The sequence below is a fragment of the Scyliorhinus torazame genome, chromosome 30 (assembly GCF_047496885.1).
Source record: "Scyliorhinus torazame isolate Kashiwa2021f chromosome 30, sScyTor2.1, whole genome shotgun sequence".
Lineage (NCBI taxonomy): Eukaryota > Metazoa > Chordata > Chondrichthyes > Carcharhiniformes > Scyliorhinidae > Scyliorhinus > Scyliorhinus torazame.
In genome coordinates, this window is record NC_092736.1 from 11,436,303 (window position 1) to 11,462,537 (window position 26,235).

Below are 26,235 nucleotides of genomic sequence, written 5' to 3' on the forward strand. Positions count from 1 at the left end.
GACTGGGCCATGGACTGCAGAGACTGGGCCATGGCCTGCTGAGACTGGGCTATGGCCTGCTGAGACTGGGCCATGGCCTGCTGAGACTGGGCCATGGCCTGCTGAGACTGGGCCATGGACTGCAGAGACTGGGCTATGGCCTGCTGAGACTGGGCCATGGCCTGCTGAGACTGGGCCATGGCGTTGAGCGCCTCTGCCATTTGCCGCTGGCGTAGGCTCATGGCCTCCTGTGAGAGGGCAGCCATGTCCTGGGCCACAGACGCCGCCTGCACGGAAAGCCCCAGGCCTCGCAAACCGTCCCCCATGTCTGACACCGTCGTACCCATTGCCTCCACCGCGGACGCCACCCGTGCAGTGTCGGCCTGGGTGGCACGTATGACCGGCACCACTCCCAGCTCCTGGATGCGGGTGGACTCCTCCACCTGCGACTGCAGCCGCCGCAAGCCGGCCGTCACCCTCTTCGCTCGTCTCCGGGTCGGTGGTTGCATCGGATCTATGTGTGGGTGTGGTAACTGCAGGAACCCGGGATCCATCTGGGCGGCAGATGTTCGCTTGGGCTGGGCTGCCCTCCGACCGCCCGGCCCCTCTGCTGCTCCTACCTCCACCTGCTGTACCGGGACGGCTGTGTTGTACGCACCAGTGAGTGTACCAGACGCCTCATCACTAAAGTGCCCAACCGAGGTGAGTGTTTCTGCGATGGTGGAGGGTGTTGGTGACAGCAGTGGCGTTGTGTCGTGCTCTTCGTCCCACTCTGAGTCCATGGCACTTTGGGGTGGCGGTTCGTCTCCACCCATCCAATCTGTGTCACTGTCCGGTATTTCGTTTTCCTGGGTAGTGCTGTCCCGGGTAGGGGTGTCCTGGGTAGTGGTGTCCTGGGTAGGGGTGTCCTGGGTAGTGGTGTCCTGGCTCGGCTGTGACGGGGGCCTGTGGCTGTCCCTCTCGTCGCTGGGTGGCACACGCCTGCGTCGTCGCACCCGCACGAGACGGGGGCGTCGTCTCCCTGTTCCTCCAGGTCTCTCCGTCTCCAGTGGTCTCCAAGGGACATCCTGCGGGCGTCGCATGCCGGAGGGTCCGGGTCTCTCCGTCCCCAGTGGTCTCCGAGGGGCATCCTGCGGGCGTCGCATGCTGGAGGGTCCGGGTCTCTCTGTCTCCCGTGGCCTCCGAGGGGCATCCTGCGGGCGGTCTGCATCTGCGGGGATGGGTGCCTCGATGTTTGCTCCTGCGATACACAATGAAGCATGCATGGTTAGACACGCAGGCAGTGATCAGGTGATATGGGGGAGGGGGGATATGGAGACGGGCTGTCGGTGGCTCACTTGCTAGTACGCCCCTGACCTCTGCATCAGGAACATCCCGGTCCTCAGGTCCGCCAGCCAGTTCCAGGGCCCTTTCCTCGTGTTCGGTCAGTGGCCTCTCATCAGCGGGGCCTCCTCCAGTCCTCATTGCTCCCTGGTGTTGTGTGCGCGTTTCTCCTGTGAGGGTGGGGTGGGGTGGGGTGGTGGCAGGGGTAAAAGGCAACAGTGTTAGACAGGTATCTGAATGCACTCCATCGGTTGCGCGTGTATTGCAGAGGTTAAGGTTAGGGCTGGATTCACTTGGGGAAATGGGGGAAGGCGGATATGGGGAATATGGGGGTGGGGGGATATGGGGGATATGGGGAGGGGGATATGGGGAGGGGGATATGGGGGAGGGGGGATATGGGGGAGGGGGGATATGGGGGAGGGGGGATATGGGGGAGGGGGGATATGGGGGATATGGGGGAGTGGGGATATGGGGAATATGGGGGAGGGGGGATATGGGGGATATGGGGAGGGGGATATGGGGATGGGGGGATATGGGGATGGGGGATATGGGGAGGGGGGATATGGGGGAGGGGGATATGGGGGAGGGGGATATGGGGGAGGGGGGATATGGGGGAGGGGGATATGGGGGAGGGGGGATATGGGGAGGGGGGATATGGGGGATATGGGGAGGGGGGATATGGGGAGGGGGGATATGGGAGATATGGGGGAGGGGGATATGGGGGAGAGGGGATATGGGGGAGGGGCGATATGGGGGAGGGGGATATGGGGGAGGGGGGATATGGGGAGGGGGGATATGGGGGATATGGGGAGGGGGGATATGGGGGATATGGGGAGGGGGGATATGGGGAGGGGGGATATGGGAGATATGGGGGAGGGGGATATGGGGGAGAGGGGATATGGGGGAGGGGGGGATATGGGGGAGGGGGGGATATGGGGGATATGGATATCGGGCAGGGGGGGAGGCTCACCCTGGCTGCTCTGACGAGGTTGTTCACCTTCTTGTGGCACTGGGTGCCTGTCCGTCGTGTCAGGGCCACAGCGGTGACGGCCTCTGCCACTTCCCTCCACAGACGCCGGCTGTGGCATGGGGCAACTCTGCGGCCGTGTCCGGGATACAGGGCCTCCCTCCTCTGCTCCACTGCGTCCAGGAGCACCTCCACATCCCGTGACTGGAACCTCGGGGCTGAGCGACGGGCGGCCATCCGGTCGGGTGTTCCGGTCGGGTGGGGGGGAGCAGCGCGTCCTGATGAGCCGTCACGCCGTGCGGCGTCATACACGTGAACCACGTGAGCAAGCGCGGATCCCATCACGTCGCTGCTAGCCCATTCCGGGCCGGAGACTTTGCGACGTTTGGAGCGGCGTGATGAAGGTCGGATTTGCGCCGTTTTTGGCGCCGATCGGAGGACTTTGCGGCAATAACGGAGAATTTCGCCCCAGATGTCTCATGCACTCCGAGCTGCGATCCCCAAGCGCCATCCTGACTTCAAGTTATCTACCTTTTTTTATAATATAATCTTTATTGTGACAAGTCGTCTTACATTAACACTGCAATGAAGTTACCGTGAAAAGCCCCTCGTCGCCACACTCCTGCGCCTGTTCGGGTACACAGAGGGAGAATTCAGAATGTCCAAATTACCTAACAGCATGTCTTTCGGGACTTGTGGGAGGAAACCGGAGCACCCGGAGGAAACCCACGCACACACGGGGAGAACGTGCAGACTCCACACAGACAGTGACCCAGGGTGTCGTGACACTTGCAGCTCAATCAGAGATAGGTAAAATGAGTGGCTAACCTCAACTGTGCCAATGAAACATAACAGAAAAGCATTGCAGATACGGGTGATTTCCAAAATAAAGAGCTATATTGGGAGGAAGCAACCCTAAAGCAACTTCTGGAATAGCAAGAGGAAACCATAAATGGGAAAGTGCAAGGTCTTGAGTATCTCAGTTGCATTGAGTGTAAGGTTACATGACACTAAAATGCAACAATTACAAATTATGAAGGTTACTTCAGTTAACAATCTGGCATCTAAAACAAGCTGGTTCAGCAGCAATCTTTCTGTAACAACACTGACGTTAACAGAAGTTACTCAAGAAGGAGATTTATATTTAGTTTGCTTGTTGCACTCTGCAATCATTCAACATCAATGTTCGAAGGCCCTCTGCCTTCACGATACAAATGTCCACATTTTTGTCAGGAGGATAATAAACTTTTTATCAGCAATAATAAACAGTTTCACTGCAGCTCCCCCAGACATCTTGTCTGCACCCTCTGCTGTTCGCACTCAAAGTCCCCTCTTCCTTCTCTTCACAAGGACAACCAATGAAATGAGGCAAGAACTGGTCACCACTTTCATGGTTGACAAAGGTAGCAAAAGGATCAATGAGGAAATTAGTGTGTGTAGCGCACAAAGACTCCGTGAGACGAATAGAGTGAAGTCGATGAGGCTTTATTAAGCGTGTCTGTTCCCCCGCAGCTCGATAGTAGAATGGCCTGCGGGGGAGGACTCCGGCTTCTTATACTCCGCCTTCAGGGCGGAGCTAGAGGTCAACGGCCAACCAGGACCCGGGATCTGTCAGCCAATGACATTAGGGCTTCCAGTCCCACATGACCCCTAATACATACTACCACATTCACCCCTTGTCAAAAATGAACCCGGCGGGGTGATGCTTCGTATGGTGGTAAGGGTTTACAGGGCTGGTCCTGGGAGGAAAACATTCACATGGCAATACAGTATTGTACAATTTTGTCCTGTTTCAATTATTTACAGAAGGTATCGGGAGAAAAGCAAAATGTTCTTGTGAAAAGTCCATATATTGATTTAGATCGACGCCACGAGTCGGTCGGGCGGTCTGGTCGTCCGTGTCGATTGCCTCGGCCCCGGTGGTGGTGGTGGTGCTTGTTCCGGTGTTGTCGTCTCCGGGAGCCTTACGGTTTCAGCTTGGGCTTTATTCTTGGTGGGGCCTGAGGGGAGGGGAACCGATCCTCCTGGGAAGGGGGCGGTCGCCGGGGTGCGGCGGTGGCAGGAAGGGGGGGGGGGGTTGGGTGAATGGTGTCGGGGGGGGGGGGTGTGTTGCCGGCGGGCGCCAGATCCCGCAGGGAGACCGTGTCCTGTCGGCCGTCGGGGTACTCCACGTAAGCGTACTGCGGGTTCGCATGGAGGAGGTGAACCCTTTCGACCAACGGGTCCGCCTTGTGTGCCCGCACATGCTTTCGGAGCAAGATGGGTCCTGGGGCCGCCAGCCAGGTCGGCAGCGACGTTCCAGAGGAGGACCTCCGTGTCAGGGTGGATAAAGCTCTCCGTGCTCCCGGAGTCGACTAGGCATGGTGTCTCGTGGCCGTTTATTAGCACCGTTGTCGTCGTCGTCTGGAGTGTCCGGGGCCGAGCTTGATCGAGCGTAATTGAAGCGAGACGTGGTTGTAGTAGTGGAGTGGGGTCCGTTGTTGCCGTCCAAGATGGCGTCGGGGATGAACAAAATGGCTGCCCCCATACATCGCACATGGCTGGGGGGTCACAAGATGGCGGCGGGGTGGACAAAATGGCCACCCCCACGCGTCGTACAGGTCTGGGGTGGTCCAAGATGGCGGCGCCCTTCCTCCCCTCGTGGTGGCCGGGACCCAAAATGGCGGCGTCTGCGGGTTGCACATGGGGCGCTGGGGGGGGTTGGGGAGCGTTAGGACCGGGCGGGGCTCCCTCATCTCTGGGGACAGCGGTGGTCGGGACCCAAGTTGGTAGCGCCGGCGGGTCAGACGTGGGGCACGGGGGGGGTTTGGGGGCGTTAGAGACGCGCAGAACTCCCTCTTCTCCGGCGAGAGCGGTGGTCGGGACCCAAAGTGGAAGCGCCGGCGGGTCATACGTGGGGACGGGGGGGGGGGGGGGGGGGTTGGGGAGCGTAAGCGGCGTGCAGGGCTCCCTGTTCTCCCGGGACCGCGGTGGTCGGGACCCAGAGCGGCTGCGCCTGCGGGTCGTACATGGGGCGCTGGGGGGGTTGGGGAGCGTAAACGGCTTGCAGGGCTCCCTGTTCTCCCGGGACAGTGGCGACCTCGCGGGACCGGCACACAACCGTGAAATGGCCCTTTTTCCCGCAGCTCTTGCAGATTGCTGCACGGGCCGGGCAGCGCTGCCGGGGGTGTTTCGCCTGGCCGCAGAAATAACAGCGGACGCCCCCGGTGCGACTTGGCGTTTGGACCGCGCAAGCGTGTGGGGTGTCCGGGGGGGGGGTGGGTTTGTCGCGACGGGTACGTACGGGGCCCAATGGCCTGCCGCGCGGTCGGGGCCGTAGGCGCGGGTATTACGCGCGGCCACGTCTAGGGAGGCTGCTAGGGCCCGGGCCTCTGAGAGTCCTAGCGACTCTCTTTCTAGAAGTCTTTGGCGGATTTGGGAGGAATTCATACCTGCCACAAAAGCATCGCGCATTAACATGTCCGTGTATTCATTTGCGTTCACCGAAGGGCAGCTGCAGGCTCGTCCCAAAATCAGCAGCGTGGCGTAGAATTCGTCCATCGATTCTCTGGGACCTTGCCGTCTCGTCGCGAGCTGGTAGCGAGCGTAGATTTGGTTAACTGGGCGAACATAGAGACTTTTCAGTGCTGCGAACGCCTTCTGGAAATCCTCCGCGTCTTCGATGAGGGAGAAAATCTCCATGCTCACCCTCGAGCGCAGGACCTGTAGTTTTTGGTCTTCTGTGACCCGGCTGGTGGCCGTTCTGAGGTAGGCCTCGAAACAAGTCTGCCAGTGCTTGAAGGCTGCTGCCGCGTTCACTGCGTGGGGGCTGATCCTCAGGCATTCCGGGATGATCCTGAGCTCCATAGTCCTTTTTAGGCACGCTTAATAAATTGTAGCGCACAAAGACTCCGTGAGACGAATAGAGTGAAGTCGATGAGGCTTTATTAAGCGTGTCTGTTCCCCCGCAGCTCGATAGTAGAATGGCCTGCGGGGGAGGACTCCGGCTTCTTATACTCCGCCTTCAGGGCGGAGCTAGAGGTCAACGGCCAACCAGGACCCGGGATCTGTCAGCCAATGACATTAGGGCTTCCAGTCCCACATGACCCCTAATACATACTACCACAGTGTGAATATTTTACCCGTAAAATTTTGCTATTTACTTAGTGTCCATTTCTAAATATTGATAAATAAATCATCCTTGGTCAAGCATCTATCTTAAAACTACTGAACCAGACAATATGAGGTACACTCCACCAACTCAGGGGCAAATAATCAAATTTCTGTGGTGTTTGATATTGACCCTCCCACCATTCACCTATCTGTGCTGAATCCCATATACTTCGAACATCCGAATTCAAATCTTAAATCTACACAAGTAAACATTTACTCATTAATACAAGAGGCTTCAACAACTATATAATTTCCACCACAGCTGGATTGTTTCACTTTCTCACGCTGCCCTACTATTCCAACAGCGGAGGTATCTGACTAGAATTCCTTTCCTAAACGCCTCATCCTTGTAACATGAATCCAATTTCAAAAGCTTTCTTGTAAAACACTTACTCACATTTTTGGCTATCTCTATGACCTCTCTGAATTGCTTCTTGTTCGAGTCCTTCCTTTTGATTTCCCTTTGTTCCCATTTTTTATTATTTTTGGTGCCTGGACCCAAAATGAGAATGTGCCTTTAAGCAATGGACCCAGGCTGAAGCAGCCTGCTTGTCAGGACAGCGTGTTCCAGGTTTTGGAGAGGAGAAATCAGACTCGTCAGCTCGGGGCAAATCTTAAGAACAAGCTTTGGAGGAAGTCGGTTCGATTGACTGGCTGGCAACCTGTGGGTTGGCCAGGGACAGTGTTCTGCCTGACAACAGTCAGTGATTGGTTCCTGCATGATGCTTTTGAGAGAGCTGAGCAGAAGTGATTAGACCTTGAAAGGAGAGGCAATTCTCTCTCTCTCTCGCTGCGAAAGTAAAGAATTGCTTTCTTGTGCCAAAGGTGCCTGGCACATCTTCACTATATACTCGAAATGATTTTGAATCTACAAAGAAAGTAGATAGCCTTGCCAGAGAAAACCAGCCCAAGCATAGAAGGAAGAAGTGAAAGCTTGAACTCCTGAGAGACTTTAACAGGAAACCATCCCTACTGAATCAGAGATCCTTTATCCTTTTATTTTATCATTATTTTCTTCCCTCTCCAGGACCATTTCCCTCCATGTTGTCTGTGCATGTGTTTGTCGAGTGGGCGAGTTGGAAGAGGGGGGAGAGGCATTGAAAAGGGGTATTAGGTGGTCAGGCATAGTTTTGTCAAGGAACTGGATGATGAATATAGGCAATGGTCAAGGTGGGGGGGGGGCGGGCCTTGAATTCGCGCGTGCGCGGGCTTTCCGGACCAATTGCTGCTGCACGTGGCGTGGGAATTCGCTTGCGCGCGGGGAATCACGTGGCTCTCGGGAAAGCCAGGGCCATCTGCGCCTGCGCGCGCGGGATCACGTGCGTCTCGAGGCAGCCTGGGGCTCCTGCGCGGGGCCGGGGATAGGCGGGAAGAAGAAAGCTCGCCGTCCGCCATTTTGTTGCAGCAGCGGCAGCGCCGGTAGTCAAAATCCGGTTTGGTTTAAGGCGACGGCGGGGCGGGGGCGGGGGCGGGGGGTTGGTGTGGAAGAAAAACATTGCGAACGTGTAAGGGACGGTTCAGAAGAAAAATAAAGGGGCTGCGCAATTTAAGGCGAGCCTTCTGAGTGTTGAGTGGACAACCTCTGTCTGGCGCGGCCTGTCTCTGCACAGATAGATGATCATCCATCTGATGAATGTTTACAGCATCTTTTTTAAATGTTCCACGTCCAATTAGCAGTTTTTTTTTTTGGGGGGGGGGGAGCGAAGAGGTTGCTGCTCCTGTTATTTATTTATTGATTGCCGCTGTGGTTAGCCACATTATTGCAATCCATAATTTATTTCCATCCATACTTTTGCTTTCTTCCCAAGTGCATTCGTCTTTCGTTTTCTTCTGCAAATCATTCGATTACTTGAAAAAAATATAGATGAGGGTCTTGTGGTGTCTAAAGCATAAATTGGGGGGGGGGGGGGGGGGGGGAGCACATACATTTCTACTGTACCTTTCACAACTGCAGCATATCCCACAGTGGTTACAGCATCGGTTTTGCCAATTGCCTTTCCCGGGACCCACTTTTGCCAACCGGCTGACGGTCGCGGAATACGCAACCTTCGCTTAACTTTTGGGGAGGTATTGGCGTAGTGGTATTGCCACTGGACTAGTAATCCAGGCATTCACAGTACTGCTCTGGGGTCCCAGGTACAAATCCCGCCACTGCAGATGGTGAAATTTGGATTCAATAAAAAAAAACTGGCGATGACCATGAAATCATCGTCGATTTTTGAAAAAACCCATCTTCTTCACTAATGTCCTTTAGGGAAGGAAATCTGCCGTCCTTACCCGGTCTGACCTACATGTGACCGCAGACCCACAGCAATGTGGTTGACTCTTAACTGCCCCCAAGGGCAATTAGGGATGGGCAATAAATGATGGCACAGCCAGCAATGCCCACGTCCCATGAACGAATAAAAACAAATGTGAAAGCAGCCTTCTTGCTCCCCACGATCTCACCTGAATCGGGTTCACGGGAGGAGAGGACAATGCGTATGTCAGGTGCAGACTTCAGCCAGTTCCATCGTGCCGCCTCCACCTTTGTGAAAACAGAAAATCCAACCTCACACATGTAGGCCTTCGTGAAGGGCAATAGCAACAAAATGAGTGTTTTTCTAAGCACTGCGGGATGTTACACCAGAATGCTGACAACCTCATGGGCTTTTGGCATGTTTTTAATGTATCAAAGGTCACTTACAGCACCAGAGTCTTTTAATTTGGAGTCAGCTCTAAGTTAATAACTGACTCTGGGGGCCTCGACCTCAAAAGGACCTTTTCACCCACCACTTCTTTTTTCAAATCTGAAACAGTTCATTTGCCAGTACATCCCTGCATATAACACATGTGGGCTTTGCATCCTTACTTGCACTGGCACAATTCACAAAACCACACCTCAAGAAATCATCTTTATATTGCTTTGTTCTCGAATTAAGCTTCTTCTCTGTAGGCTGTTAACCAGAGGCCCTGGAGCTCTACTGAGCTAGCACTGCTCTGTCCCTCCCTGGACTCTCCTGCGCTGTTCTCTCTGGCAGTTTATGTTGTGAGATCCTGTCATGTAGGTATACTGTCTATTTGAGTCTCTGGCCCTCTCTTAATTTTAAGAAAACCATTCATCTTCATAGTTAATTTGCCTTACTTGCCAGCAGCTGGGAAAATGGAAGCAACACTGCTCCGTGATTTGGTGCAAAAAGCACATACTTGGAGGGTGCTTGAAGTTGTCTGCGTGCAGGGCAGGTGACCTGTTCTCTGCTGCCACCTCTGGCTGGAGGACCACACAACCTCAATTATTTGCATTTAAAAGGCAGCAGTGACTGCCATTCTTAATATAAAAACAGGTAGCAGCTGTTGGGCGCTTTAATGACTCAGGAGGCTGGTGGTAAATGAACATAGATTTATTTACACTATTTGCAAAGCACTGCAAAAGTACAATCTTCGCTGGGATTACCACACAAGATCCTATTTTGGGCCAGTTTTTTATGTAAGTTCAGGTGGTTGGCCCCTACTTGGGAAACTCGTACTCCACGAGTCCCACCGGGAGATCAATGATGGTTTCTCTGTGGTCCTCATGGAGGTTATGACAGGCGCTTCTGCGATCGGGACACCGCGAGAACAGCGTGACCTATCGCCCTGTGACCCTCCCGATACCTTCCTGCAACCCACCCGTAGGTCGCAATCCGCACTTTGAAAAACCCTGTTTTACCACCAATAAAGTACATTTTTGAAGTGTATTTACTGTTGTAATACAGGAAACACAGTAGCCAGTTTGCACACAGCAAGATCCCACAGGCAACAATGTGATAATGACCAGAGATAATTTGTGTTTATCATATTGAATGAGGGATAAATACTGAACAAGACATGGGTTAAGTTCTTTCCTCTTTGAAATTGTGCCATGGGATCATTTACATCCATCTAAGACACCAGCATAGATTGGATTTAACAACAAAAGATTTATCAAAAGATGGCCCCATCAGCGGTGCAGCATTCCCTCAGTACTGCAAGAGACAGCTAAGGCATGAAGGATAAGTCCAGTAGAAATATATGGTGATGCATAGCAACTGGGGCCTTTTAAGGTGAAGAAGCTTTTAAGTTCTAGTTTAGCTAGTTTGATGGCAATTGGGGAGTGAACATCTCTCAACTCTGCCAGAAGAATGACTGGACAGGGCGGGAGCTGCAAAGGGGCAGACTTTCTAAAGTAAATGTTACAGTCCAGATAACTAGGGAGTGCTCTGAGTTAAAGGGACAATTGCAGTAACCAGATTTAAAGTGGGACAGCAGTCTTCAAAGAGAAATCAAATGTCTGATGCCGTTTTAATAATCTGGGGATCGAGAATTAAAGCGACTAAGGAGTTTGCACAGCAGTCAAGACAAAGAAATCCTAAAATGGTTGATGCAAAATCGTGGACTGGATTCACAGTTAAAAGTGAGGCGGAAGCTTTATTTTTTTTAAAGAGTAATTTGTAAAATCTGGACTGGAGTTCAGACTACAACCCACTAAGGGAAAGCATTATTATTAGAGGAGATTTTAAAGCATGTTTTTTGGGAATGGAGTTTGGAAACTCGTGATGATCATCTGGAGGGATTCTGAGGAGAAATCCACAGACATGAGCTTGGGTTCTGAGCAAAGTGCGTGTATTTGACCACATTCATTTTGTGTGTTTAAAAGGGATTACATTTTCCAGTCATATCTGGTTTATCCTTCATTACCTGCAGCTTTGAGGAAGTTCAGTTAATCTGATCGATGGATAAATTCTAAATTAGAATTTATCAAGACCTATTAGTATTGTTGGCTTCATTTGTATACATACTGAATATGAAGATTCATTTATGCCTGGCCCAGAGGGTTTAATAGTATGTACTTAAGTGACATAAGAGAGTAAAGCCTTGAGATCCAATGTGACAATTATTCCACTATACATTACACCAGTTTATGAATTATCTCTGTTTTGTGAATTGGATTGAAGGAGTGAAGAGATTTTAGCTTTTCATCATTGTGCATAATTTTGCAACACTTATGGTTTTTTGCTTTGTAAAATATTGAAAGCTTCCTTTTTCCTTTGTTTCAGTGACAAGTTAGAGCCTTCAAATTAAAATGCACAAGAACAAAAAAGCCTGGTTTTCTAAAAGTGTAAGCAGGGACATCTGTGATTTTTGGGGTATGTATGTAGTGTACTTTTTCTTTGAGATTTATTTTTATTTGATTAGCTTCTGGTATATCTAGATTTGGAACTTTTCTTTCACGTTGGATGATCAGCTTACTACGATCTACTTACCTGAGGATAATTTACCATTTTTGGCTGTAATGCAATTTGGAAAAATTCAAATAAAAGTACGCTTTACAGGTAAATATGTGAGTACCTGTATCACAACAGTAATGAACATAAGTCTCTCATAATGGGCAAATGGTGGGGCAGATTTTGGGATGAACTGTCAGCCGTATTTGGAATATTGTTCACAAACATCATGATTTCGGTAACATGAAATGTAGGATAACAGCAATATGCAAGAATTGATTACATATTTATAATGCATGTAAATACATGTTGAAATATATATTTTTGGGGCAGCACGGTGGCGCACTGGTTAGCACGGCTGCCTCATGGCACCGAGGACCCGGGTTCGATCCCGGCCCCGGGTCACTATCCGTGTGGAGTCTGCACATCCTCCCCGTGTGTGCGTGGGTTTCCTCCCGGTGCTCCGGTTTCCTCCCACAGTCCAAAGATGTGCAGGTTAGGTGGATTGGCCATGATAAATTGCCCTTAGTGTCCAAAATTGCCCTTAGTATTGGGTGGGGTTACTGGGTTATGGGGATAGGGTGGAGGTGTTGACCTTGGGTAGGGTGCTCTTTCCAAGAGCCGGTGCAGACTCGATGGGCCGAATGGCCTCCTTCTGCACTGTAAATTCTATGATAATCTATGATAATTACCCCTTAATATATATATATTTGGCATAAGCTCTCATAAGTTGAGCATAAGCTTTCATTTCTGGCACACTAAGTATGCAGTTACAATGGATATGTCTCTGAACTACAAATTACAAAAACCAGCGACTTCCATGCTGATAGCATTAATATCCACATCTGAGCAAAGAAAGGTTCATTTTATTTTGGATTCAGTATGTAAGTTGCAATATATGTTTATTGTCAGCTGTCAAAAGTGGAAGACTGATCAAATCCATGATGTTAGCAATTCTCTTCCAATTGTAGAAGATCAATAGCTTGGAGTTTTATAACCATTAGTGAGGACAATCTTTTAATGGATGCTTGCCTCTAATTGCTTAGTAGCTTTGGTGAAATACTGGCGAATTGTCCAGTTTCCTCAATTGAAATATTCATCGTATGCTGCATTAGTCGTGATTTTGTTTGTGAAAAGAAACTGGAAAAGCTGTGCTATTTTGCAAGTTACTCTTTTATATTGTTTAAAAGTTATGACAGAATTTTGTTTTGGGAAAGAAGGCACAATACCAAAAAAATAGCTATCACTTCTAATAAACTGCTGGAATTGATGACGTCAACAAATGTAGTCTGAAGGTTGTTTTTTCTTAGTTAATTTAAGTGTACGATGAAGAGGGTGGACATGCTATGTGCACAATTTTTATAAAATCTTAATTACTTTCTTATGTCATATCAGAATTTATTAAACATAATGGAAAATAGCATATCATCTTAGAGCACACCAGAAATCTGTGCAGCTTATCATGCCTGTGCCAGCTCTTTGAAATAAAACCAATGGTTTGGCCCCGACTGGAGTATTGTGCCCAATTCTGGATATCGCCCTTCAGGAAGGATGTGATGGCACGGGAGAGGGTGCGGAAAATATTTACGAGAATGGTTCCAGGGATGAGGGAATTCAGTTACATGGATAGGCTGGAGAAGTGGGCCTGCTCCTGAAGTGATTTGAAAGAAGTGTTTGAAATCCTAAAGGGATTTAGACATAGCCAAGAGAGCCTTCTCTCTAGCTGGACAATGGGTTATGCCAGTGTTGAGCATTGCCTGGTGTGGCTCAGGACATCCACTCTGGCACGGTAATCTCTGCTACTTTTGCAGCAGAGGGAGACAGTGGGCTGAGAAGTTGCATAATTCATTCGTCTCTATTTTCTGTGGCTCTAGCTTCTCAGCCAGCTGCACCTCTTGTTTCTGCTCACCTCTTCCGATGCTCTTCCACACAGTCAGCCTCCAGAGATCACAGCTGTTAGCGAGTGTCTCCCAGGTGTCAGTATCAAATGTATGCCATCTTCATCTTCATAATCTTACTTACATGTGTCCTTGTCATGGAAGCACGGACGTCCAGGAGATTGTGACCCAGTGGCCAATTCACTATACATAAGGGGTGAAATTTTCCCGTAAATCGGCAAAGGCTTATAGCGGGCGGGAAAGATGGCGTTGAAGCCGCTGACAGCAATGGCGTCTTTCCCTGCCATATAGTCCCACATTTGGGAAAAAATAATCGCAAGGGAGCATATATCGTTGGCGGGCCAGCCTCTGATTCGTCCGCCCTACCAGCAGCTTAGTCTCTCGAGGATTGGGCACCCTTTTTTTTTATTTTAAGAAATTTAGAGTACCCAATTTTTTTACAATTAAGGGGCAATTTAGTGGGACCAATCCACCTACCCAGCACATCTTAGGGTTGTGGGGGCGAAACCCACGCAAACACGGGGAGAATGTGTAAACTCCACACGGACAGTGACCCAGAGCCAGGATAGAATCTGGGACCTCGGTGCCGTGAGGCAGCAATGCTAACCATTGTGCCACCGTGCTGCCCCATGGGCACCCTTTTCTAAGGCCGCTCCAACACAAAGGAGTTCACCCTGGAACCCCCACAACCCCCTGAACATTGCCACTGGCGTTGCCCGGGAATGACTCCCTCCCCCCTGAGTGAAGCGCCTACCTGAGTTCCCCTGGCAGGTCTGCTCGCCAAGTGCATGTCTTGGGAGACCATTTGGGTGTCACTGCCGTCACGCCGACATGAATGGATTTTCTGACATGGAGGGATGATTCAGGCGTAGGAGCCTGATAATGATGTGTTAATGAATTCAGATGAAGTTCCTAATGTTCAACGTCGAGAAATGTGGCATTGACGTGGGAGGAGAATCGCATCTCACGTTTACGTTGACACAAAATACGATTTGGCTGTTCTTGCAATATTTTCCGCTCTGTCGCCAGACCTGCCCGATGTGATCGGGAGCGGAAAATACCGGCCATGGTCTTTGGGTATGTGGCCATCGTCCTTCCGATGAAAGTGGCTGAGCCAGTGCAGATGTTGTTGGCTTTAGGCAGAGTACACGGGGAGAAACTGTACCCATAAACTGAAGGGTGGAGAACCAGGAGACACAGAGTTAAGGTAAATGACAAAGGGGAAACATTATCCTACGCAGCGAGTGATTAGGATATGGAAAGTTGGACTCACTGCCTGAAAGTGGCAGGTTCAATTAGAATTGGATAATAAATTGAAAAGGAAAATTGACTTCCGGGTGCGGCGATGACCAGCTAGGTCGCACGTTTCGGCACCTCCCGTTTGAACGGACTTTTGGGCTCTTATTGGGAGCCCCAACGGCAATTTTTGACGGCTAAACCCATTGTGCGGTGAAACAGAAGGGAATCCCCCCGGATGTACATGGAGAAAGGAGATAATAGTGGCCGGATTGCAGAGGATCCTCTGGAGCAGCGGCAAGGAAGGGAAGCACGAAGCAAGATGGCGGCGGAGGGAGGCCGTTTGGTATGGGGCCCAGAACAGCAAGAGTTCCTTCGGAGATGTGTTGAGGAGCTAAAGAAGGAGGTGCTGGCCCCGATGCTGCAAGCGATTGAGGGGCTAAAGGAGGCACAGAAGACCCAAGAATTGGAGCTTTGTGGCGTGAAAGCAAAGGCTGCCGAAAATGAGGACGAAATACAGGGCCTGGTGGTGAAGACAGAGACACACGAGGCACTGCATAAGAGGTGTATGGAGAGGCTGGAAGCCCTGGAAAATAGCTCGAGGAGGAAGAACCTAAGAGTTTTGGGTCTTCCCGAAGGTGCAGAGGGAGAGGACGTCGGGGCATATGTGAGCACGATGCTTCATTCCTTAATGGGACCGGAGGCCCCGACGGGCCCCTTGGAAGTGGAGGGAGCATATCGAGTCCTTGCGAGAAGGCCAAAGGCGGGAGAAATACCTCGAGCTATAGTGGTGAGGTTTCACCGCTATAAAGACAGGGAGATGGTCCTGAGATGGGCGAAAAAGACAGGGAGCTGCAGGTGGGAGAACGCGGTGATCCGCGTGTACCAGGATTGGAGTGCGGAGGTGGCGAGAAGGAGGGCGAGTTTCAATCGGGCCAAGGCGGTGCTCCATAGAAAGAAAGTTAAATTTGGTATGCTGCAGCCGGCGAGACTGTGGGTTACACATCAAGGGAAACACCACTACTTCGAGACGGCAGAAGAGGCGTGGACATTCATTGAAGAGGAGAAGCTGGACTAGACTGGAGAGAGAAAGAACTTTTGTAATAAAGTAGTGGTGTGATTGCGTGGGACTGGGAATTGGAAGGGGGGGGAAAATTTTCTCTTTCCCCTCGATGGGGGGGGGGGGGGGTATGGTGAACTGTGGGCGCCGGTGGGGAAGGAGAGGGGGAAGGAGAGAGGGAGCTGCGCCATTAGGAGCGGGGCCGAGTGGGAAGCGCGGGCTTTGCTCCCGCGCTATGGTAATTGTGGTGGGAAAAGGGGGCGCAGGAAGGAGGGAGCCTTACACAATGGGAGGCTGAGGATAAACGGGGGAAGCCGAGGTCAGCCAGATTTTGCTGACTTCTGGAAGCAACATGGGGGGAGCAATCACGCTAGAGGGAGATCTAGCCGGGGGGGGGGGAGGGGGGGGGTGGTAACTGGGTTGCTGCTGTTAAGGGGAAGGGGGAGCTGCTACGGGATGGGATGGTCGGGACGGGAGGACACCGTTGGGGGGACAAGTGGGTGCGTGGGAACCGGGTGAGGAGCTGGTCTAAAAAAGGGGATGGCTAGTCGACAAGGGGGGGGGGGGGGTAAAGAGCCCCCCAACCCGGTTGATCACGTGGAACGTGAGAGGGCTGAATGGGCCGATTAAGAGGGCAAGGGTACTTGCGCACCTAAAGAAATTAAAGGCAGATGTGGTCATGCTGCAGGAGACGTATCTGAAACTGGCGGATCAGGTCAGATTACGAAAAGGATGGGTGGGACAGGTATTTCACTCGGGCTTGGATGCGAAAAATAGAGGGGTGGCAATATTAGTGGGGAAACGGGTATTGTTTGAGGCGTGGACCATAGTGGCGGACAGTGGGGGTAGATACGTGATGGTGAGTGGCAGATTGGAAGGTGAGGCGGTGGTTCTGGTGAACGTATATGCCCCGAACTGGGATGATGCCAACTTCATGAAGCGTATGCTGGGGCGTATCCCGGACCTGGAGGCGGGAAAGTTGGTAATGGGGGGAGACTTCAACACGGTGCTGGATCCGGGGCTGGACCGGTCCAGGTCTAGGACCGGGAGGAGGCCGGCAGCGGCCAAGGTGCTCAAGGACTACATGGAGCAGATGGGAGGAGTGGATCCCTGGAGATTTACTAGGCCTAAGAGTAAAGAGTTCTCCTTCTTCTCCCATTTCCACAAGGTGTATTCTCGGATAGACTTCTTTGTCCTGGGAAGGGCGCTGATCCCGAAGGTGGCCGGGACGGAGTACTCGGCTATAGCCATTTCGGACCATGCCCCACATTGGGTAGATCTGGAAGTAGGAGAGGAAAAGGAACAGCACCCACTGTGGAGATTAGATATGGGATTGTTGGCGGACGAGGGTGTGTGTGTAAGGGTAAGGAGATGTATCGAAAGGTATCTGGAGATTAATGACGATGGAGAGGTTCAGGTGGGAGTGGTCTGGGAAGCACTGAAGGCGGTGGTCAGAGGGGAACTGATTTCCATAAGGGCCCATAAGGGGAAACAAGAGAGCAAAGAGAGGGAGAGATTGTTGAGAGAAATTTTGAGGGTGGATAGGCAGTATGCGGTGGCCCCGGATGAAGGACTATACAGGGAAAGACGAAGGTTGCACACGGAATTTGATTTGTTGACCACGGGCAAGGCGGAGGCACAATGGAGGAAGGCACAGGGAGTGCAGTATGAGTACGGAGAGAAGGCGAGCCGGTTACTGGCCCAACAACTGAGGAAGAGGGGGGCGGCGAGGGAGATTGGAGGGGTTAGGGACGAGGAGGGTGAGATGGAACGGGGAGCGGAGAGGGTGAACGGGGTGTTTAAGGCATTTTTTGAGAGGCTGTATAAGGCTCAGTCCCCGGAAGGGAAGGAGGGAATGATGCACTTCCTAGACCAGTTGGAATTCCCGAAGGTTGAGGAGCAGGAGAGGACAGGACTGGGAGTACAGATTGAGGTGGAGGAGGTGGTAAAAGGGATTGGGAGCATGCAGGCAGGGAAGGCCCCGGGACCGGATGGGTTCCCGGTGGAATTTTATAGGAAATACGTGGACCTGCTGGCCCCGCTTCTGACAAGAACCTTTAATGAGGCCAAGGAAAGGAGGACGTTGCCCCCGACAATATCGCTGCTCTTGAAAAGGGACAAAGACCCGCTGCAGTGCGGGTCTTACAGGCCTATCTCCCTCCTGAATGTAGATGCCAAGCTTCTGGCCAAGGTGATGGCGACGAGGATGGAGGATTGTGTCCCGGGGGTGGTTCACGAGAATCAAACGGGGTTTGTTAAGGGGAGACAATTGAACACTAACATACGGAGTCTGTTGGGTGTGATGATGATGCCCCCGCCGGAGGGGGAGGCGGAGATAGTGGTGGCGATGGATGCAGAGAAAGCATTTGATAGAGTGGAGTGGGATTACCTGTGGGAAGTGTTGAGGAGATTTGGATTTGGAGAGGGGTTTATTCGATGGGTTCAGCTTCTATACAGGGCTCCGGTGGCAAGTGTGATTACAAATAGGCAGAGATCTGACCACTTCCGTCTATACAGAGGGACAAGACAGGGATGTCCTCTGTCCCCGTTACTGTTTGCGTTGGCAATTGAGCCACTGGCCATAGCGCTGAGGGGCTCTAGGAAGTGGAGGGGAGTACTTAGGGGAGGAGAAGAGCACCGGGTGTCACTATACGCGGATGATTTGTTGTTGTATGTCGCGGACCCAGTGGAGGGGATGCCCGAGATAATGCAGACACTCAGGGAGTTTGGGGAATTTTCAGGATATAAATTGAATATGGGGAAGAGTGAGCTGTTTGTGATGCACCCTGGGGAACAGGGCAGTGGAATAGATGATTTGCCGTTGAGGAGAGTAACAAGGGATTTTCGGTACCTAGGGATCCAGATGGCCAGGAACTGGGGAACCTTGCATAAGCTTAATTTAGTAAGATTGGTGGAGCAGATGGAAGAGGACTTTAGGAGATGGGACATGGTGCCCCTGTCACTGGCGGGTAGGGTGCAGGCGGTTAAAATGGTGGTCCTTCCGCGGTTTCTTTTTGTGTTCCAGTGCCTCCCTGTGATGATTACAAAGGCCTTTTTCAAGAAAGTGGATAAGAGCATTATGAGTTTTGTGTGGGCTGGGAAGACCCCAAGAGTGAAGAGGGGGTTCCTGCAGTGTAGTAGGGATAGGGGGGGGACTGGCACTGCCGAGTTTAACTGACTATTATTGGGCCACCAACATATCAATGGTATGCAAGTGGATGGGGGAAGGGGAGGGAGCGGCGTGGAAAAGACTAGAGATGGTGTCCTGTAGGGGAACCAGCCTAAAAGCATTAGCGACGGCGCCTTTACCGTTCTCCCCGAAGAAATACACCACAAGTCCAGTGGTGGTGGCAACGCTGAAAATTTGGGGGCAGTGGAGACGGCATAAGGGAGTGACGGGTGCCTCGGTGAGGTCCCCGATAAGGAACAACCACAGGTTCGTCCCGGGGAAGATAGATGGGGGATTTAAAGCTTGGCAGAGAGCAGGGATTGTGAAATTGAAGGATTTGTTCCTAGGCGGGACGTTTGCGAGTCTGGGAGCACGGACAGAAAAATATGGGTTGCCACCGGGGAATGCATTTCGATATATACAACTGAGGGCTTTTGTGAGGCAACAGGTGAGGGAATTTCCGCGGCTCCCGGCGCAAGAGATTCAGGACAGAGTGATTTCGGGGGCATGGGTGGGGGATGGTAGGGTGTCAGATATATACAGAGAAATGAGAGACGAGGGGGAGATGATGGTGGAGGAGCTGAAGGGAAAATGGGAAGAGGAGCTAGGGGAAGAGATTGAGGAGGGGCTGTGGGCAGATGCCTTAAGTAGGGTAAACTCTTCATCCTCATGCGCCAGGCTCAGCCTGATACAATTCAAGGTTCTACATAGGGCGCACATGACTGGAGCAAGGTTAAGTAGATTTTTTGGAGTGGAGGATAGGTGCGGGAGATGCGCGGGAAGCCCAGCGAACCACACCCACATGTTTTGGTCATGCCCGGTACTGCATGGGTTCTGGGTGGGGGTGGCGAATGTGCTTTCAAGGGTGGTGGGGGTCCGGGTCGAGCCAGGCTGGGGGTTGGCGATATTTGGGGTTGCGGACGAGCCGGGAGTGCAGGAGGCGAGAGGGGCTGATATTTTAGCCTTTGCGTCCCTAGTAGCCCGGCGAAGGATATTACTTATGTGGAAAGAAGCTAAACCCCCAGGCGTGGAGGCCTGGATAAATGACATGGCGGAGTTTATAAAACTGGAGCGGATAAAATACGCACTAAGAGGTTCGGCTCAAGGGTTCACCAGGCGGTGGCAACCGCTCCTCGACTATCTCGCAGAACGATAAGGGAAATGGGAAAGGTAGCAGCAGCAACCCAGGGGGAGGGGGGGAGGGGGGAGGGGGGGCCCATCCGGGCCCTCAGGGGTTTTGTACAGGTGTTTGTATATGAGTTATTTATATTGGTTTTTGTGACTTTATTATTTTGGATATTGGCTAGTTTTTATTTTTTGTTGCTGGCAGTTGCCGTCTAGTTAATATATTATTTATTCTTTTAAAAAATGGTCATCATTATTATTTATATTGTTTTAAAGTTGCAAAAGGGAAAATTTTGTACTGTCTTTGTTTGACCGAAAAATTTGAATAAAGTATATTTAAAAAAAAAAAAGAAAAGGAAAATTTTGTGCGGGTATGTGGAGCGGGAAGTGGTAATTGGATGAGTTGCTCTTGTAGAAAGTCGATGTGGGCTGAATGGTCTCTTGTGCTGCAGTAGTGGTATAATAAGGAGTCCATCATTTAGAGCTTAGGCGAGGAGAAATGTCTTCACTCGAAGGACTGAATCTTTGAAATTCTCTACTCCAGATGCTCAATCATTGATTATATTCAGGTTTTCTGGGCACTAGGGGAATCAAAGGGTATGGAAATAGAGAAGGAAATTGGAGTTGATGTAGAAGTTCAGCCATGATATTGAAGGTTGGAGCAGGCTCGAGGGCCTGAATGACCTAGTTTTGCTCCGATTTCTTATATTCCTGGACCAGTACAAAGTTTGCTCCGTGGTTTCATGTTTTACTAGTGCAAAATACTGTAATCAGAAATTAGAAATTTACTGTGCAAATTGGGCTATAGTCTTTAAATGGTCAGACTGTTGCTTAAAAAAAACACAAAACTGTAATTTAGTTAATTGGAAAGCCTGTAGTGGTTGAGGCATTTACCTTAATAGCTGTGAGTTTGTATTACACAAATAAGCTTTGAGCACATTTCAAGTGTTGTTGGATGAAGAGTTTGCATTTGCTGCAGTGACTGGAGTAAAATATATTCACATACATTTGTTGTTTTTAATACATGGCTTCTGTATTTGTTCCTGCAGTCACTGAAGGTGGGATGATTACAAACTGGTCTTCAGCTGATTTCTTATTTAGCAATGATGCTGCTCATCCTGATACACAGAGGTACGATACCATAAAAATTGCATATTTTGCATTTTTTTAAATGTTAAATATTGCAGATTATTAGTTACACTGTTAAAAAAAATAATGAAGTATTAGTGAAGGCCTCTAGAAAATAACTAAACAGTAGCAATTCAAGCTGAATTTAGCACAGTAGGCTGGTTTAGCACAATGGGCTAAACAGCCCGTTTGTAATGCAGAACAACGCCAGCAGCGCCGGTTCAATTCCCGTACAGGCCTTCCTGAACTGGCACCGGAATGTGGCGATTAGGGGCTTTTCACAGTAACTTCATTGAAGCCTACTTGTGGCAATAAGCGATTATTATTATTGAAGATGTTGCCACTGAGATCTATTGCAGGAAGGTGCAGCAAGCCCAAGGCTCACACTGGTGGGAGTGGAAACTCGAGAGAGAGAAGGCCAAAAATTGGTTTTATGGTGAAGTAATCAATGGCCAGGCCGCCTTTCCTGCTACGACACATTGGAACATCATTTTTGCATATCATTGTAATGTCTCCTCACCCCCCGCGGTGATCATCCGGGCACGTCAACGTGCAATTAGAAGAACATGTTTCACAATGGTGTGCACCTGGCGACCTGCACTCTGCTCCAAATTTCAATATTGGTTGACCTACCTTGCATCGTGCAGCACTCACAGGAATCAACACCAAGCTTCACAGGCTTTGAGAGAGTTGTCACAGGAAGGTCTGTACATACTAGACCAGCGATAAGGCAGGGCAGGCTTTTCATGTCCAGTACTGCAGGTTATGAGTGGGGAAAGCTGCACTCAAGCACATGACTGGAGAGGCGGGTTGGGTGAGGGGGTGCAGTACATGCGAACAGTGTAAGTGGTCTGAAAATGGGGATGAGTGAGGTCCCCAAGGGGCATGGGCACATCCATTTCAAAATGTTCGGGGCGAGCAGGCGGATATTATGCACCAGAAACATGACGGGACCAAGGAATACAGCGGGTGGATTGAAGAATTCTGTGAGGGTGGGAAACCTAAGCTCCAGAACAATGGGAGGGGCAGTGATAGTTCAGCACCACCATCCTCTAACCTTCTGTGATGGTACGGTACACAAGTTTAAAATGTTAAGAGCTGAACGGGTGGAGTGGAGTGCAGCTGCGTGCACTGGGGTTTGGGTGGGGGTGGGGTGGGGAGGAGGCGGTGGTAGATAAAGTGGAACCCAACTGAACTGAATTCCCAAATGAGAAGCACAATTGAAGCATTTTAGGGACCTTTCAATCACAGTGCAAGGAATGAGGAAAGCGAAGCAATGATGCCCATTCATGCGAGAATAATCCTTCAGAGTGGCTCTAATCAATCTTTTTCTTTTAACCCCTTATTCGCAGAATCGAAATTCCCACGAGTCATAACGAACTACAGAGCAACTAGATGGATGAGTTCCAGAAGCCTGTTAGAAAGCTGGTGCTGGATGGTTCATTGAAGAGAAGTCGCGCCCTCTCCCCCTCCTCAAATAATATCATCTCCTGAATAAACATTTATCCTCATGCTTATTCCCAAACCTATACTGTTAGGATACATTGAATGAGGCTCCCAGTGCCTGTGCTGAATCCAAGTGCCTCTCCAAAGCAATCTCACAGCATTTGGTCATGTTCAGGATAGTGGGGAGGGTGGTGGTGGGGTTGGTAGGGGGCAGGCTTTTAAACACACTCCTCACTGGCCATCATTTCAGGGGTGAGTGCTCTCCCACATGGGTACAAAGTTCTTCAACCTACATTCACTGACGAGTCATTGAGAGAAAGAGACCCTTCAGGGCTAAGACTGACATTTGAATGATTCTCATTGATACTGCAGAGAAGAGACCATCAGGAAGATGGAGCCTGGATTTATCGCTGCCTGTATTGTTGCCTACAGGCAAGAGAGAAAATGATGAAGGTTGCGACGGTGGCGCCTGGATCATCAAAGAGAGGACCAATAGCCTCAAGTCCATGGGCTAGCAGGGCCTCCTCCAGACATGGGATGAGGCTCAAGAGACATGCATAGGTGGCTCCCAAAACCCAGAGTCTACAGAACTCGCATGTCTTCCGCATGTCCAAGAATGTGCTGACTGACATTTGGCACATTCTCCAGGAATTGGTGCCACGGGGACTGGGTGGGCTTTGAAAGCCATCGGTTCTGAAAGTAATGGTCACTCTGAATCTCTGTCAGTGGCGCCTTTCAGAGCTCCACTGGAGATCTCTGCAGGGCGTCCATGCCCAAATGCATTCATGAGGATATAGGTGCCACTTTTGGCAAGGCCCACAATTACTTCAGTTTTGATAGGTCAGTCAAACCAGGGCGCCAGAGCCCAAGGCTTTAATGAGATTACCGGATTCCCACAAGCACAAGGTGCTATCAACGCGTGCCTGTAAAAGCTCACTGGCACCAGGCTCTCCCAATATATAAACTGGAACGGTAACTGCTCACTCAATTTTCACATGGTCTGCAACCAAACGAAATTGATCATGCAGGTTTACGCCAGATAGCCAGAAAAATCAATGACGCATACATCTTTGAGTAGATCATAGATTCCGCATATCATCAAGGGACCACACAGGATCAGGTCTGGGTTCTCGGTGACAAAAGGTACCCGCAAAGGAGTTTGCTGATGACACCCATGCGACGGCCTCAGACCCCTGCAGGGAGAATGTCCAACGAGGCTCATGCTGTTAGCCAAGCATTGGCCAGCAGACCACAGGCATTCCAAAGATTCAATTCTGATGCCCAGGCAGATCTGACTGAGCACTCCAGTACATTCCCCAGAGGATCCCTCAGATCATTGTGGCTTACTGCACGCTGCATAACCTGGAGCTGCAAAGGGGCGAGGACTTGTGATAGATGACGAGATGGCGAAGCCGCATGTCTCCTCCGATGAGAAGGGATACGAGTGATGGGTTCGAGGAAATCATGGGCTGCAGGGGAAGAGGCCATGACATGAATGTTGTCCTGATCCTTTGAAAGATGATGAACCCTCAGCAGCATTTGCCCTTACTGAGGTGAAGTTCCAACTAGAGAATGGCGTCCCGGCATCGGAAACCAGAAGGTGCTGACTCTTCAAAGTGTACCTACAGCATATCAGTCACAAGGGCACCCTACAAAAACTAGGAGCTGTCGATCTATCCTCACTGGTCTCGTAGCTGTGTGCCTTCAATGTGACAAAGCTCCTCAAGGAGATCCATCTCAAGCAAGAGAACTATGTACTCTATGTGACATCAATGGTGAATCAGATAAGCCACGCTTGGGACAAGACAACCAATGACGTTCTGCTCCTCTGATCCATTTAGACATAACTCAGCCGTCTGTGGTCCATTCTTCCAAACCACACTGACATCCGGTATTCTCAGTTAGGGATCCTGGGGCGCATTTATCTTCAGGTTAATGTGACTGAGAATTATCTGCACATGATGATGTAAAACACTTGCCTGCCACATATTAAAATGTCTCTTTAACAGGAACATCGTACCCTCATGGCGAACAGGCAATATTGCTAATAAAGAGCACATTTCAGTTTCAGTACATCCTTGCTCCTATCCCGTTGCTCCCCTCCGCATTGTCTAAAGCAACCATGTGCAATTCCAGAGCATGCTCAAAGCCTCTATTTGCCACCAGAAATTACTATTTCTAACTAGCATCATTGACCTCGGCAGGTCTCAGGTGAGGGGAGGCACAGTGCCTCACCTTGAGTTTGCGACGAGAGCCTTGCATCCACAAGATACATAGCTGCAGTGTGAGAGAGGCTGAAGTTGGATGTGCGCCAGTTCAATAACCTGGCTGAGAGGAGCCGAGCTTCGGCAACTCAAGGTGGCAAGGTGCCCCCACTTATTGGTGAGCTTAACAGATATGCACTCAAAGTGGAAAATGCGATAGGCTGACAGCAGCACACATGAACTCGGAGTATGGGCTCATGGCATGAAAATCCTGCTGAGGGACAGAGAGCATGTGATGTAGCACAATATATCAGACTCCTTCATGCGTGAACACATATCTCCTTGACCACTAAACCTTCACCTTTCAAGAATGCAGACAAGATAAGAGAACACCTCTGCCTCAACCTTACACAGTCAAGAATAAACATGATACGACCCTTCCAAGCATGTGAACGAGGTTCGTTGCACAAGAAGATGTAACGGTAAGGTGGAGGCATCAGTGATATGGAGAATGATCTGGCAAAGGGCCACACACTGGTGATATGTAAGCACACTGTAAACCCATCTGCGGTGAGTGAGGGTAGGGACCAAGGTCTCATAGCAACACAGCTCATAAGAAGGAGGCATACACAACAGGTACAATTCCATTGTACACATGTTATGCCACTGTAATGCTCCTAAATCTTGGATTGGATTTGTTTATTTGTGTACCGAGGTACAGTGAGAAGTATTTTTCTGCGAGCAGCTCAAAGTACATGAAAAGAAAAGGAAATAAAAGAAAATACATAATAGGCAAAACAAGGTACTTGTACCAAGGTACTTGGTAAATCTTTTCAACTTTTCTAATCCTACTTCTACATATTGACATCCAAAGCGGAGGTGGAGGCAGCCTGCTGAATGCTATTCCCTTTGGTTTGCGATAGATTTAGTGCACATCCTCCGGAGGGCCCTGGCCTGCTTTGGGTGTCCTGCTGTGGGGCAGGTGCACTCTCCTTGGCCTGTGGAGTTGGAGGTAATGGGGTCACAGGAAAAGGGATTTTGGATCGGCCAAAGAGTCCTGGAATCACCAAGCTGGATATCCCCGGGGTGACCAGCTGCTGATTCTACCCCTCCTGATGGGTCCCTGAGGACCTTGGCTGATCTGATTCCTCGGAATGAAATGGCAGCTGGAGTGAGATCGACAACTTCCGCCCAATGTGTCCACTGATGGATGCTGCAGCATTGGAGTTCTGATCCTGCAGCAGTGCAAGGCTGATGGCCTGGACCAAAATCTCCATGGTGGCTGCCAACCTGCCAATGTTGACCTTGTTTCCTTGACATGAACAT

The 26,235-nt window shown here is 50.5% G+C and overlaps 1 protein-coding gene across 2 annotated transcripts in view; it reads left to right on the plus strand.

Annotated features, from left to right (window-relative positions):
• The first annotated feature begins 7,792 nt into the window (after window positions 1–7,792).
• Window positions 7,793–26,235, plus strand: part of terb2 (telomere repeat binding bouquet formation protein 2) — a 28,628-nt gene continuing 10,185 nt past the window's right edge. For both annotated transcript variants that reach the window (XM_072492815.1, XM_072492816.1), the window contains exons 1-3: window positions 7,793–7,840; window positions 11,476–11,565; window positions 21,181–21,262. In XM_072492815.1, the coding sequence (XP_072348916.1) occupies window positions 11,502–11,565; window positions 21,181–21,262 (146 nt within the window). In that variant the 5' untranslated portion in view covers window positions 7,793–7,840; window positions 11,476–11,501. The remainder of the gene's footprint in view (window positions 7,841–11,475; window positions 11,566–21,180; window positions 21,263–26,235) is intronic.